At 38.4% G+C, this 14,803-nt stretch overlaps 1 protein-coding gene across 3 annotated transcripts in view; it reads left to right on the top strand.

Annotated features, from left to right (window-relative positions):
- Window positions 1-14,803, top strand: part of LOC121426318 (angiotensin-converting enzyme-like) — a 37,833-nt gene that overhangs the window by 16,387 nt on the left and 6,643 nt on the right. For all 3 annotated transcript variants that reach the window (XM_041622572.1, XM_041622573.1, XM_041622574.1), the window contains exons 4-10: window positions 1,192-1,335; window positions 2,154-2,342; window positions 3,823-3,920; window positions 4,579-4,751; window positions 5,452-5,678; window positions 12,249-12,399; window positions 13,288-13,386. In XM_041622572.1, the coding sequence (XP_041478506.1) occupies window positions 1,192-1,335; window positions 2,154-2,342; window positions 3,823-3,920; window positions 4,579-4,751; window positions 5,452-5,678; window positions 12,249-12,399; window positions 13,288-13,386 (1,081 nt within the window). The remainder of the gene's footprint in view (window positions 1-1,191; window positions 1,336-2,153; window positions 2,343-3,822; window positions 3,921-4,578; window positions 4,752-5,451; window positions 5,679-12,248; window positions 12,400-13,287; window positions 13,387-14,803) is intronic.

Raw genomic sequence — 14,803 nt, 5'->3', positions numbered from 1 at the left:
TGAATTTAGGAAGGCAAACATGCATAGTGTCGTGAGTCCTTTGTGTGAGTGTTTATTTTTTCATTCGTGGATTCGAGTATTCTGGACTATTCTTTGATGATTTTTACTCTTAAAGCGACGTTGCCGCCAACAAACTCAACAGGGATGCAACACTTTTTACAACGGACACATTTGTGTTTAAAAAATCCTTTTAAGCTTATGCTGTCTTATACGAAAGAGAAAGATTGTTGTAAAATATAAACAGTCAGCTTTGTGTTATAAAGCCGGTAAATACGGACCTTGGAACGCAAATATAACTTTGAGAGTTTTACTACATGATTAGAGGCTTAATCATGAACGAGCACAATAAAATGGAATCGTTAACAGTCATTATGATTCAGTTTGTGCATCGATATCTCTGTAATTTGATTGCGATACATGCACATTTTTTTATTTAATAGTCGAACATGTAGAAGTAAACCTTTTAATTTCCAATTTGTTATGAAGTTGCAAAACACGTTTGAAAGTTTGATATGCTTTTATTTTGCCATAATAAAATCATATGAAATGTGCATTTTTTCAATACAAGCCATAAATCGTTTTTTTTTGTGAAATGTTCCAATAAAATAAATCGTTGATCTAAATTTTTACCAGACCAAGATGAAATTCTTATTGTGAAATGTTTTTTATAGTATTCATCCAAAATTGTTTCAATAAAGAAGGTCCATTTTGAGATATTTTGCAAAATATGGAATTGGAATTGGGAAAAAATGAAAAATGGGAAAACAAATGGAAATGGGATTGGAAATCGAAATGAACATGAAATTGAAAAAGAATATGGAATGAAAATAAAAATGGATTTGGAAATGGAAATGCATATGAAAATCGAAATGGAATTCCATATGAAAATGAAAAATGAACATGAAAATCAAAAAGAATATGAAAATCGAAATGGAGTTCGAACGAAAATGAAAATGAACATGAAAATCAAAAAGAATATGGAAATCGAAATGAAAATGGATTTGGAAATGAAAATGGATTTGGAAATGAAAATCGGAATTGAAATGGAATTGAAAATGGAAATGGATTTTTTTAAAGTATATATACTAGACGAAACGAAACGAAAACAGACTGATTGGTTGTCGATTTATGTGGGTTTTTTTCTGCAGTAGTTTTATATACCATTTATCATGTACATCTATTTTAATTCAGGTCTCGCAAAGATTATGGCGACCTCGACAGACTGGGATGAACTAGTGTGGGCTTGGCAGGAATTCCGTAATAGTGTAGGGAGACCCAACAAGCCTCTTTACGCAGAATACGTGGATATCGCTAATCAAGGAGCAAGAGCGAATGGTAAGTTTAGGAGAAATGTCATGATGAGGAGGAGAAGGAGGAGGTGGTGGAGGAGGAGTATGGTCTTCAAAGTTGATGGTTAAGAGGAAGATGATGGTGAGGATGAGGATAATGATGATGCATGATGATGCTGCTGCTGATGCTGGTGGTGGTGATGACGATGATGATGATGATGATGGTCATGAGGAAGATAATGGTGATGATGATGATGGTGATGATGCTGCTGATGATGATGATGGTGTTGATGCTGATGATGAAGCTGATGATGATGATGACGACGATGATGATGGTGGTGGTGATGATGAGGATGCTATTGATGATGAGGAGGAGAAGAATGAGGAAGAGGATCATAATGACGACGAAGATGATGATGAAGATCACAGCATTTGCATATCTCTCTTTCTTGAGGATAAGCAACAACGTGCATGCTATACATGTGCTTTATTTGAATACAGCTCGAGAGGACTAAGTCTTGGTACTTTTTACAAACCACAATATATCTGATGTCAAAATACAGCCAATCGGTCACTTGTCCTCACCATTTGTCTTAATTTACTTTCTCAATTGATGATTTAAAATTCACCCTATTCTAATCCTCATTTTTAAAACAGCAAAAACTTTCTTATTGCTTCTCCGATTTCTTTCAAACCTTCATCATTCTGTTTTCTTATTTTCTCCTAAAACAGTATTTTACCACAATGATAGTGCATGAAAATAAATGGATTTTAAAATGAAAATTATGATAACATATTTCTTTGGAACGGATAATCGATTGAACGGAAATATCATTAACTTGTATTGTCATCTTTCCCGTTCAGGGTATGAGGACCTAGGTGATTCGTGGAGGTCGGGATATGGTGACGACCTCGAGACACAAGTTTATGAACTCTACAATGCTATTCTACCACTTTATAAACAGCTCCATGCTTATGTCAGAAGAAAGCTGAATGGAGTCTACGGATCCGAGCACGTCCCCCTCACTGGCCACCTCCCGGCGAATGTACTAGGTGGGTTACCATGGTAATAAATAATAATGTAATTAAGAATCAAAATGAAGATGGCGGGCATACAGTTACAAACGATGTAGATTACAGTTGAAGTAAATGATGACTATCAATATGATAAACGTTGATTGAGGCTTCGATGGAAGTGGCATCGTTGGTAGCTGTGGTTGTAGTGATCACTATGGCGGCGGCAGTGATGATGAGGAGGAAAAGGAAGAGAAGGGGGGGCGATGATGTTGATGGCGTGATGATAACGATGATGATATTTATGGTGATGAAGATAAGGACGATGATGATAATGACGATGATGATGATGTCGATGGCGTGATGATGATGGTGATGATGATGCATGATGATAATGATGTTGTTGATGATGATGATGATGATGGTGATGATGACGGTGATGATGATGATGGTGATGATAATTGTGATGATGATGGTGGTGATGATGATGGGGATGATGATGATGATGATGGTGATGATAATGATGATGATGGTGATGATGATGGTGATGATGATGATGATGGCGTGATGATGATGATGGTGATGATGATGGTAATGATGATGATGATGATGGCGTGATGATGATGATGATGATGGTTATGATGATGATGATGGTAATGATGATGGTGATGATGATGATGATGGTTATGATGATGATGATGGTGATGATGATGGTGATGATAATGATGATGATGATGGTGATGATGATGGTGATGATGATGATGATGGCGTGATGATGATGATGGCGTGATGATGATGATGATGATGGTGATGATGATGATGATGATGATGATGGTGATGATGATGGTAATGATGATGATGATAATGGCGTGATGATGATGATGATGATGGTAATGATGATGATGGTAATGATGATGGTGATGATGATGATGATGATGGTTATGATGATGATGGTGATGATGATGATGATGGCATGATGATGATGATGATGATGGTTATGATGATGGTGATGTTGATGATGGTGATGTGATGATGATGATGATGGCGTGATGATGATGATGATGATGGCGTGATGATGATGACTTAATAATGATGACCGCCATGTTGTCTTTGTCGATGGTGATGTTGATGACGATGGTGATGATGTGATGGTTGATAGTGGTATTATGGGATTGGTGATAAAGACGATGATGAAGACGGCGATGGTGGTGACATGGTGCTTTATGATGATGATGATGATGATGGATGTGGTGTTGTTGTTGTTGTTGCACTTTTGGACGAAATGGTCACGATGTCTTTAATATTGTAATTTTCCTCAAACCTATTGCAGGGCTTATTTACTGCGGGTTATCTATCAAAGATCATTAATCTATTTGTGGATGCATATGCTACCTTGAGTCTAACAACGGAATAAGAAAGATATAATGATACCTAAAATACCCCTTCTTTCGTTTCCGTTTGTATCTGTGAAATTTCAGTACCGATCTCTATTTCGTAATATGAAATATCAATATTACAGGAGACATGTGGGGACGATTCTGGACAAACATCTATCCACACGTCGTGCCTTACCCTGATCTTCCTAATATTGACGTATCTGATGAAATGGTCAGACAGGTGAGATCAAGAGAAGAGCTGTATATAGATAAAGTAGATTATAATTAGCAGATCCGTATACGAAAGGGGTTCCTTCCTGGAATAATTAATTCTACAAAATAGGAAATGTTGACCTTTTTAAAGTGATAACCCTTTTTCCGTGCCAAATTCTCGAGAGTCAAATTTAGGGGAGTTTTTCTTAATTTTCTTGTGTGTCGAATTTTCGATGAGGCAAATGTAGACCCTTATCTGTTTTGTGACAAGTAGGCCTACGAATTATGTTTTGACAAAGTGAACTCGTGCCTCAAAAAAAGCTAGGACCAGTAGAGGCTTAAAAGAAGACGAAAACTGAAAGAAAGAGTCAAAGATGAAAAAGAAGACACACTTCTGGATCTCGTCTTCTTGTCTTTCCGCCCTGGCTAAGACGACTCGTCGTCTTAGCCAGGGCGGAAAGCAAGAAGACTGATTTTACTTCATCCTCTCCTACCCTCATCAAGATCGGTGGCCTTCAACTTTTCTTTTAAAGACAACATGAATAAATAAAACGAATAAGATATAAATGTTTTACTTGGATCAACGTAAGTGATGTTACTTTTGTGGGACCAACAAGGAATTCCTAGACCTTATCATGACAACTAAAAATCATTTGAAATTTATATCCGCTCGATTCTTTCACAAGAATTACACAGTCGACAAGATGTTTCGTATGGCAGATGAATTCTTCAGCTCGATGGGTCTATATCCGGCCAACAATGCATTCTGGAATCATTCAATGTTTGAAAGACCCGACGATGGTAGGGATGTGGTCTGCCACGCCTCAGCATGGGACTTCTACAACAGAGTAGACTTTAGGTAAGTTTTACTGGCGTGCAGATCTTGGGGCTTGGGGTCCCCCCCCCAAAAAAAAAAAGAGGAGCCATGACGAAGAAATAAGGGGAGAAAAAAAAGAAAGAAAAAGGAAAATAATATGATGTAATTTTCTTAATAGAATAGTATGTATAAGACACGGTGCAGTGGTTTGCCATGGGTCGTGTGGTCCGGTGGTTAGAGCATTGGACTCTTAATCGGAAGGTTGTGAGTCCAAATCCCAACTCTGCCACTGTCTCCACTTTGGTAAAAAGGCCCAAGAGTGAAATCTTTCGTCTAAAACAGCAGCCTAGATGCAAAAGGTTTCCTAGGTTATTGGTTATATACCAGTTTGGCGTTTACCGAGTTCCTACGGGAGTTACCATCAACAGAAACAGAAACTTGTGCTCTAAAAAGGTTTTAAAAATGGTCATTCGCTCGCGTGTAGCATTTTCTCATTAAGTCTGACCCCTCAAACTTCTAGCCTCATTACAGCAGTGGTCGGGAATAGGTTGTATCTTTAATTGTAAGAGGCCAAGCACCCTTGATGCCATTTCATCTTATAATAGGTATATTTATCTTCATCCTGAATTTTGATAAATTTTGGGGGTGTACATTATGACACTGAGACGTGATATCAACGGAATAGTTGTTCGTTCAAAGTTTAAAGGCAGAATTATTTTCCTATTCGCACAAATCTTTCCAGGATTAAGATGTGTACAGAGGTGAACATGGACTACTTTTTGACAGTTCACCATGAGCTTGGACACATCCAGTATTATTTGAACTACAAACATCAGCCGGTATCCTTTCGCGACGGAGCTAACGGCGCGTTCCACGAGGCCATTGGGGAATTGATGTCACAATCGGTAGCCACGCCCAAACATTTGAAAGTGGTTGGATTGTTTGACGGAGAGGATGACCCAATGGCAGGTAAGAGGATACTTAAAGGAGCATGGCAGTTACTTTGTTCATGGGGAAGCGGTGCATTGCATTGTGGGTCCAAATCTGAGATCTTTTTTTTTTTAACATTGAGTCTTCAAGCTGGCCCTTTTCAAGAATTTTGTGTTAAAGATTACTTTAAACTGAATAAGAATATAAGCGATATGTTTTTTTATATATATAAATCTATTGTGTGTAAAATAAAGCTATTTAAAGGACACCAAAAACAATTCAAATCAGAATTAAATGCTTAAAGCAAGCAAGAAAAAGACGAATGGGAAGAAATAGAGGAAGGGGAAGAGAAAAAGAGAAGAAGAAGATGATGGAGAAGACTTTTTTTGACTTTTCAAAGTAAAACTTTATTTACATTACATATAATAAATAATACAAATAAAAATATACAGACATTGATGCACTTAATATGTCAAGTGTTTGTGAGCTAAACAATAAACAAAACAATCAATAAGTAATACATAAAGCGGAAGACATTAAACAATTCATAAACAAGCAATAAATTTAACAATAGAAAACAAGAAAATTTTTTTTTAAAGTACTGAATACTGACGACAGATGATTACAGAACTACAGTATCATCAGTATTTAAAACGATTTTACTGTGGGAAGTTATTAATTTCCATAAAGAGCTTTGCTCAAAAAAATCAATCACAAAATACCGAAGGAGGTACACAAAATCTTAGGCATAACTTAAAAATAATAGCAAAGAAAATATGTGATCACGTCAAAACAATTAAATCAACCATGTGAGACTATCGTTATCCAAAAGAAAGAGTACATTATTGGGTGACCATGTTTTAAGAAATAAAGCCAAATTGCTTTGTAATTTGTGGAATTCATAATCAATAATGACTCTGTTTTTAATTCTAAATTTCCAAAACGGAAGCGGATCAAAAAAACGAGAGGTTCGGTAAAGCCAATATAATGTGCTTTTAAGACTAACAATAAGAAAGTTGGATAGGCGCACGGCTTCCCTGCTACGACCTCTTGCATGTGGAACCAAGGTCCAGTAGAGGTCAAAGTCAATGTTCACTTCGGGCAAAAGACATGAAAGGAGGTGGTGAAGAAGATCCAAGGCCGGTTGAATAGAATTGCACTCGATAAAGAGGTGTAATATAGTTCCTTTCTTGCCACACCATCCACATGAAGAGGAGATGTCGGAATTAAGGTGATGAAGAACGGCAAGCGACGGAAGGACATTATGTAATAGTTTGTACTGAGTGTCCCCATCTTTCTTCGACGAAGGATAGTAGTAGATTTCAGTCCAGTTGATTAGTGTAGATGGGGAAAGTATCCCAATCTCGTGCCAATGAGTAACTTGAGTTCTAGGAAGAAAGTTAATAGAACGGTTGAGGATTCGATATATCGATTTAGTGGGTGTGGCAAGAATGTTCTTGTTGTCCTTAGTTATAATCGAGAACGGAGAGTTGATAGGTTCAGCCAGATTGTGAAGATGAGTTGAAACTATTGACAGTCTAAGTCCGCTGTTTAAAAAGAATCTGGGAAACAAACTGGAAATCACTTTGTGAAGTCGAGAGAGGTCAAATTCCAAGAGCCGTAAAGATGGACGCTGCAGGGTGGATGTGATGGCGACCTCGTCTGCTCGGAGCCAGGTACCGTTGTTCGGGTTTACAAGATGTTTGACGAGTTTGATTCCACATGCAAATAATCTAGCAGGGAAGATCTTGTCGCCATCCAGTGTGTAATGAAGAAATTTATAATAATTCAAAGGAATATTGAACACATGGTTGACAGTGAAGGACGATGTCTCGATGCTGGCTCCAGAGATACCCCAACATGCCCAAGCACGCAAAATTTCCGAATAGAAACAAGGAAGACTGGTATAAAACTTTGGGTCTAATTCAGTCAGAAACAAAGAAAAATCAAAATTTAATTTCTTATATCTCCGAAGATTATAAGAACAAAAGGTATACGCGGGATGAGAACAAAGATTGAGATAACGCTGTAAAAAGGCAAAACGAAACGTGAGTGTTCGTGCTTGGAGACATACCAAACCAAGTCCACCTTTGTTAGGTTGTTGAAACAGAATTTGCTTTCTTAAAAGATGTCGTTTTCCGGACCAAACAAAATTAATAAGCATTTCTTGGAGTTCATCCAGTATTTGCTGAGGGGGAGATAAAACTGCAAGGCAATGAAACAGTTTAGATGCAGCTAGTTGATTAGCAATAATGATTCTGCCTTTGAAGGATAGACAAGAAGAAAGAGAACTCCATCGAGATAGAGTCTTATTTAATTTTTCTTTACACTTTATCCAGTTGTTGTATACAAAATTATTGTTATTACCCAGATGAACTCCAAGAAAAAGGAGACCATCACAATTCCATTTGAAATCAAGGGGCCTGTCTCTACGTTTCGACCATGATCCAGCCCACAGTCCTTGAGATTTTACATGATTAAGGCAGGCGGCCGAGGCCTTACTAAAAGTGTTATATGTATCAAGAATAATATCAAAGCCTTTGTCTTCAGTGACAAAAATTGATATATCATCTGCATATGCAGAGACTGAGACATTCATATCCGTGTTAGGTAAAGAAAAAGAACATGAAGCAAGATTAACTTTTAACTTGTGCAGCAAAGGTTCAATGGCTATCGAATACAGAAGGCCAGACAAAGGGCAACCTTGGCGTATGCCTTTTTGAAAAGGAAAAGGCGCAGTGAGGGATCCACACACTTTGACTAAGCCCTCGGCATCATTATACAAAAGTTGAATACAAGAAATAAAAAATTCTCCAATACCCATAGCTCTCATAGTGTTAAAGAGATAATTATGATCTACATTATCAAAGGCTTTCCTTTGATCCAAATTTACTACTGCAAGAGGGGTATCATTACAATTAGAATAGTGTACAATGTCTCGGATCAAATTTAAATTATCATAGATTGTTCGATCTGGAACACAATACGTTTGGTCTTCTGAAACAATATTAGAGATATAATGTTTTAGTCTATTAGCAAGTACCTTTGCAAAAATTTTGTAGTCATTATTCAGAAGAGAGACTGGTCGCCAGTTGGCAATGTCTGCCAGGTCTCCCTTTTTAGGAATCAGTGTAATCACTGTCCTACGAAAAGTATGTGGAAGGGTTCCAGTACTTATGGCATATTGTAATACAGAAAAAAGATCATTTTTTATCAAGGGCCAGAAAGTCTGATAGAATTCAGAAGAAAGTCCATCTAGACCAGGCGTTTTATTTTTCCCGAGCTGTTTAACAGCATTATCAAATTCATTAAGTGACAAAGGAGCATTAAGACTTTTTGAATCTTCAGTATCAAGTTTCAGTAAGTCAGATAAAATATTATCAACCGCATTATCATCAGTTGGCACACGACTGTACAAACTCTTATAGAAATTCCGAACGTGAATTTTAATATCACTCTGATCCTCTGTAATGTTACCCGAAGGGAGACGGGTACGAGAGAGTGATTTAAAAGTAGAGTTCGATTTTTCAAGACCGAAAAAATAAGCTGAGCTAGTGTCTATCTCATTTGCATATTGAAAACGTGACCTTACAAGAGCACCCTTGGCTTGATTCTTAAGAAGAATGTTTAATTCATTTCTTTGTTCAGCAAGGGCCTGCTGAATATCAGGCGTGAAGTCAGGCAAAGATTGCAATTTGTCGATGGTTTTGGTAATATTTAATAACGTTTCTCTCTTCTCATTGGCTAACTTGGAGCCGTACATTTGAGTGAGCGATTTAATGTGGTATTTACCAAAGTCCCACCATGATAGAATGTTAGGAAAGTTGGCTTTTTTATTTTGCCAGTCCGTCCAAAATTGATAAATGATATTTCTGTAGTCGTTATCATCGAGAAGAGAATTATTAAGTTGCCAAAAAGCACTTCCTCTTGGCTTCTGTGGGGGGATTTTAATTTTCAGGGAAATTGCACAATGATCAGAGAGAGTGCAAGGCAGAATACGACAAGCGTGTATTGAAGGTATTAGAGGGAAAGACACATAAAAACGATCAAGTCTGGCTTTAGAAACACCATATACACTGTGAGGATTGTTTCTATGCCAAGAGAATTTCTTTTCATGTGGGTGAAGTCTTCGCCACGCATCACATAATTTATTACTTTCAATCACTTTCTTGAGGGCAGATGATATCTTAGGTCTATGCTCATTAGGCATGCACAATCTATCCAATGTTGGAGATAGGGTACAGTTAAAATCTCCCCCAATTAAAAAAACACCGTCACTGCACTGATTAACATGATGCGCAAGAAGACGAATGGCCTTAATAGCAAGGTTATCATCCTGTGGCATTAAAACATTATATAAATGATACATGCGACTATCAAACTCAATTTTAACATATAAGATATGACTATTAAGTATAACTAAGGAATCTGTGATGCTACAATGGTTATTCTTTACAAGGGTAGCAACTCCAGATCCTCGATTATGTCCGGGGGCACAAAAAGGTTTATAGGATGACCATAAATCCCAACAATGAGAATGCTGGGAGAGGTCATTTATTTCTTGTAAAAACACAATATCAGAATCAAAGGCAATGTTATCAACATAAGTAAAAACTGAGGCATTCTTCATGGCATTGGAGCAACCTCCAGTGTTAAGGGTGAGCAACGACAGAGTCATAAAAAAGGAAAGAAAGGCATGCATGTCTACGTTCATACTAAAAAAGAAAGAGGGTCATATTAAAGATCTAGTTTTTTTTATCAATTTGTAAATCCTCTGCTGTGTACTTTTCGTAAACAGAGGACTGTTTCTCAAAGGTCTCAGTTGTCTAACAAGTCCTGGTATGTTGGAAGTGAATTTTTTTGCTACTTCTAGGGGTTTTTTCCGTGCTTTAACAATTTTCAGAAATTTGCAAAGTTCCTTGGAAGAGAGGGGTCCTTGACTGGATGGGAATGAGGAAGCCCAGTCAAAGGATTCATCGTCAGTCTGTGCATCATCCCATACCGTTACGTCATCAGTGTCGGTAGTGTCTACCGTGGAAGCGGGAGAGGGTGGGGTTGGTGATGTAGAGAGTAGGACGGGAGTTGGGGAGGGAGGTTCTGAGGTCATAGGAGAGGAGACTTTTTTCATTAATTTCCGGGGTGGGGTAGGAGAGACAATTGAAATAAGTTTGGGGGAGTCTTCTACAGGAGGTACGAGAGGTTGTTTCCTTTTTGCGACAACATCTGCAAAGAGTCTGGAAGGGGCGGGCGGTGTTCCCCAAATGGTGTCGCAAGGGGTTTGGGTCAAAGGAGAGGTGGGGGCCTCGGGAAGAGGCATTTTGTCCCGGCCAATGCCCACGGAGTCGCTGCTAGTTTGACTATTATCATTGCTGTGCAGATTATTCGCGCCCTGAAAACTAGCAGAGGCTCCTTCAGCAGTCACGGCAACTTTAGAGTGCGGAGAGGCTGGCGTAGGACTGGGGCCAATAGAAATTTCTGTGCGTGCTGGGGACGCCCTCTTATCAGTGGTTTCGGGTACAGACCGTTGTGGTTTAGGTTTAGATACTTTAGGGGGATGACGTGGGTCCGATTTTCCTTTAACTTGTGGGTTTTCAGACTCATCTTGACGGACTGATTTTTTGCAGTTCTTACTGAGATGGCCAGCCTCGCCGCACTCAAAGCAACGAGCCGCCTCAGTGGAAATAAAAACGCGATAATTGATACCAGCATGAGTGAAATTAATGAAATCGGGTGGAGTGACATTCGGACTAAGTAGCACCTGAACTTGACGACGGAAGGACATGATGTGAGCTAGATGTTTGTCCTTGAAACCAATGGGAATAGGACGGATCTGTGAGACTACTTTACAGAAAGATGAAATTTGTTTGACAAGAACAGAATTGGGAATTTCAGTGTATACATTAGACAGTGTAATACGGGTTGTCGGCAAAGCTAAGGGTGAGATCTCAATAAAAGCGCCTTTAAAGGTCAAGCCGTTGTTCACCGCGCTCAGCACATCTTCTTTAGAATTCAGGTACATGGCAATTCTTTGGTTACTGATGCGGGAAGCAGACACTATACAATGGGCTGGAATTGTGTCTGCGAATGCCCTTATGTAATCATGAATAGGAACATGTGCAGCAGCCACAAAAGAGATACCATTGTTTCTGCTCACGGACGTAAAATGCTCGGCAGCAGAAACAGGAACGGCAGCCTGAGCCGAACTGGTTCCCGGCTTGTCCCGGGAGGCCTGTCCGGCTTTACTGGCCATAGTGGCCAAAAAAATCCTGACACAAGGTCAACACAAAAATCCTTGAAAATACAAGTTATTAACAAGAAATAATAGGTGGACTTGGTTTGGTATGGTTATAAATGTGTACTAGTAGTACACTAGTTTAAAAACCTGTAAATAAAACAGTGTAAATTCAACAAAACTTACAAAAACTCTGGAGCTCGCTCGAGACACGTCCTTCTACGACAAAGAAGAAGAAGAAGAAGATAATAGAGTAAAAGAAGACAAATAAGAACAAAATGAAGCGGGTCGAACAACAAGAATGAATAGAAACGAAAACAGAGAAATGTAAAGATCACTGTTATCCCTTCTTTTTTACTAAATTTTCCCTTTTCTAGTAACAAATACGGATATAAACTTCTTGTTGAAGATGGCGTTACCCACGATTGGAACCCTTCCATTCAGCTTAGCTTTGGAGCAATGGAGATGGGATGTATTCAGCGGGAAAACAGACGTCAATGCGGGAACAGCAAGATGGTGGCAACTTAAGTATGAACAAAGTAGAATTGGCAGCCAAGATAATCCATTAACTTATTATGTAACTTAGTGAATGACTGAGCTCTAATGCATAAATATCGTTTGTTCTTGTGTTTTTCTTATTTGTTCTTTTAGTCATTTTTAATGAAAACATATTTTTACGTGTGAATAAAATCAGGGTTTATATCCCGGGGGGGCCACTTCCATTCACGAGTGGATACCATGCGCGACCGTGGGGTCTCGAAAAGCACCCTAAACACGTAATTTCCATATTCTGAAAATGCACCCCTTAACAAGTATTGGCGTGTGAAACCCTACCCTTAACAAGTATTCGAAACAAAACGATACTCTTGGCAAATATTCCCTGAAATGAACCCCTAAACAAGTACAGGAATGTTTTATTGTTACGGGTCCTTCGGTCGTCGGCTTTACCTTCTACACCCCGCGCAAATCGGACTCTAAACACGTAGTGATGGGGCAAAAAGGACATCCTTTATAAGACATTTTAATTTTGTCTCATCATCCCCGCAAATTGGACCCTAAACACGTAATTTTCCTAGTGAAATAGATACCCTTTTTTCATTATTTTTGCGTTTTTGACACCCTTATCACGTTACGTACGTAACGTGCCTTATCGTGAAAAAGACATCCTTTTTACGTGTTTTTTTGGTCGCGCATGGTATCCACTCGTCAATGTAAGTGGCCCCCCCGGGTTTATATACCATTATGATTTCATGTGTTTTAGACAATAAAGTTGAAATGAATATACATTTTCCTAAGATATACATTTTAGAAGCAACGTGACAGTGAAGATGATATAATTTTCTTTCGCCTCAACATTTACCGATTCAGTTTCCCCTCTTGTTCTGATATATCTTGAATTTCATTTCATGATAAAAGGAATGATCTGATCGGAGTCAAAGCTCCCGTTGAAAGAACTGAGGAAGATTTCGAGGCCGGTGCCATGTATCACATTATCATATCATATCCATTCATTGGGTAAGTAATCTAAATATGTAGAAACATTCAAATTAATTAATGAATGCTGTCAAGAATGAACTATATAATAATATGATAAACTGTATAACTATCAAGTGATAGAACTCAACTCCAAAATACGATGCATTACTCTTAACATTAACTCCTAAAATTGAGGCACAATACAGGGAACAAAACTGATACTAATTCAGACCATTATTCTCTATGGCGGAGCTACGCGACCAATAACAAGTCATGTAAGAGCAGTGATGGATCCAGGGGGGGGGGGGGGTGGCACAACCGACCTGTGCCCCCTCCTTGAATGCCATAGCCAAATTTTGGAATGTATACCGCTTTTACCTAAGTGTGCCCCCTTTTGAAAGTGAGAACCTTTGTTTTTTTTCCTGCTTCTCAAATTTTCAAAGGGAAAATGTGCCCCCTTTGGAAACTCCTGGATCCGCCCCCCGTGTAAGAGTATCAGCTTTTTTAGTTTTATATGAAAAAAGAGTAACAGAATCTTGGTCTATTTCTTCAGATTTTAAAGGCACAAACAAGGGGCGATCCTTGACAAGCAAAAAAAAATATAAAGGAAAAAAAGAAGGGGTTATAAAGAGAAATTAATGGGATTTCGTCCACGAAAAACAATTGACAAGCAAAGAAAAAAGAGGCCTTCACTTCTAAAAAGGAGGGCACACTTCTGTTTTAACGGCATTTTTATATTACAAATTTTAATTGTGTCTCTCAAAGCCCCCCCCCCCCACCTAGATTCGCCACAGCTTTCAGGTAGTCGTTGTTTGGCAAAATGGGAATATTTTGCCGCTCTAGATACTCGCCTGACAGAAGGTAAATTAGTTTGAGCAAGATGAATAATGTCTTATTTATCTATATAAATGTAAGTCTATAGTAAATTCAAGTTGATTTGTTTTTAAAAATAGGATTAATATCGATCAGAATCGGATTAATATCTTCCAAATTTATGACATTTTGATATGCGTTTCGGGAAATAGTGAAATAATACTTTTTGTACTATGTATATAGTGATTCTATAGCGCCATTTCGGATGTTATAAGCATGGGGTAACAACAGTGGCGTACCGTGAGTCACGGCATTGGGGGGGCACCGGCAAAAAAATTGATTCACCTAGTGAGCGCGCGAAGCGCGCTCAGTTGCTAGGTATACTGACCTATAGAGACATTTTAAGGACAGTGTCATTACACGAATATGTATGTTACTGATCACATAATGCGAGCGCGAAGCGCGAGTTGAAATTTTTGTATATATTGACCCCCAAACGGACATTTTAAGGACTATATTGTAGGAATCTATTAAGAGTATACATATCTCACCATAGTAATCTAATGCGAGTACCAAGCGCTTGCTGATTTTTTTTAGAATTATATGCATCCAAACAAATAAAGCACCTATAGTCATTGTTACC

This window comes from Lytechinus variegatus, chromosome 13, assembly GCF_018143015.1.
Source record: "Lytechinus variegatus isolate NC3 chromosome 13, Lvar_3.0, whole genome shotgun sequence".
Lineage (NCBI taxonomy): Eukaryota > Metazoa > Echinodermata > Echinoidea > Temnopleuroida > Toxopneustidae > Lytechinus > Lytechinus variegatus.
This window is presented reverse-complemented; position numbering and strand designations above follow the sequence as displayed.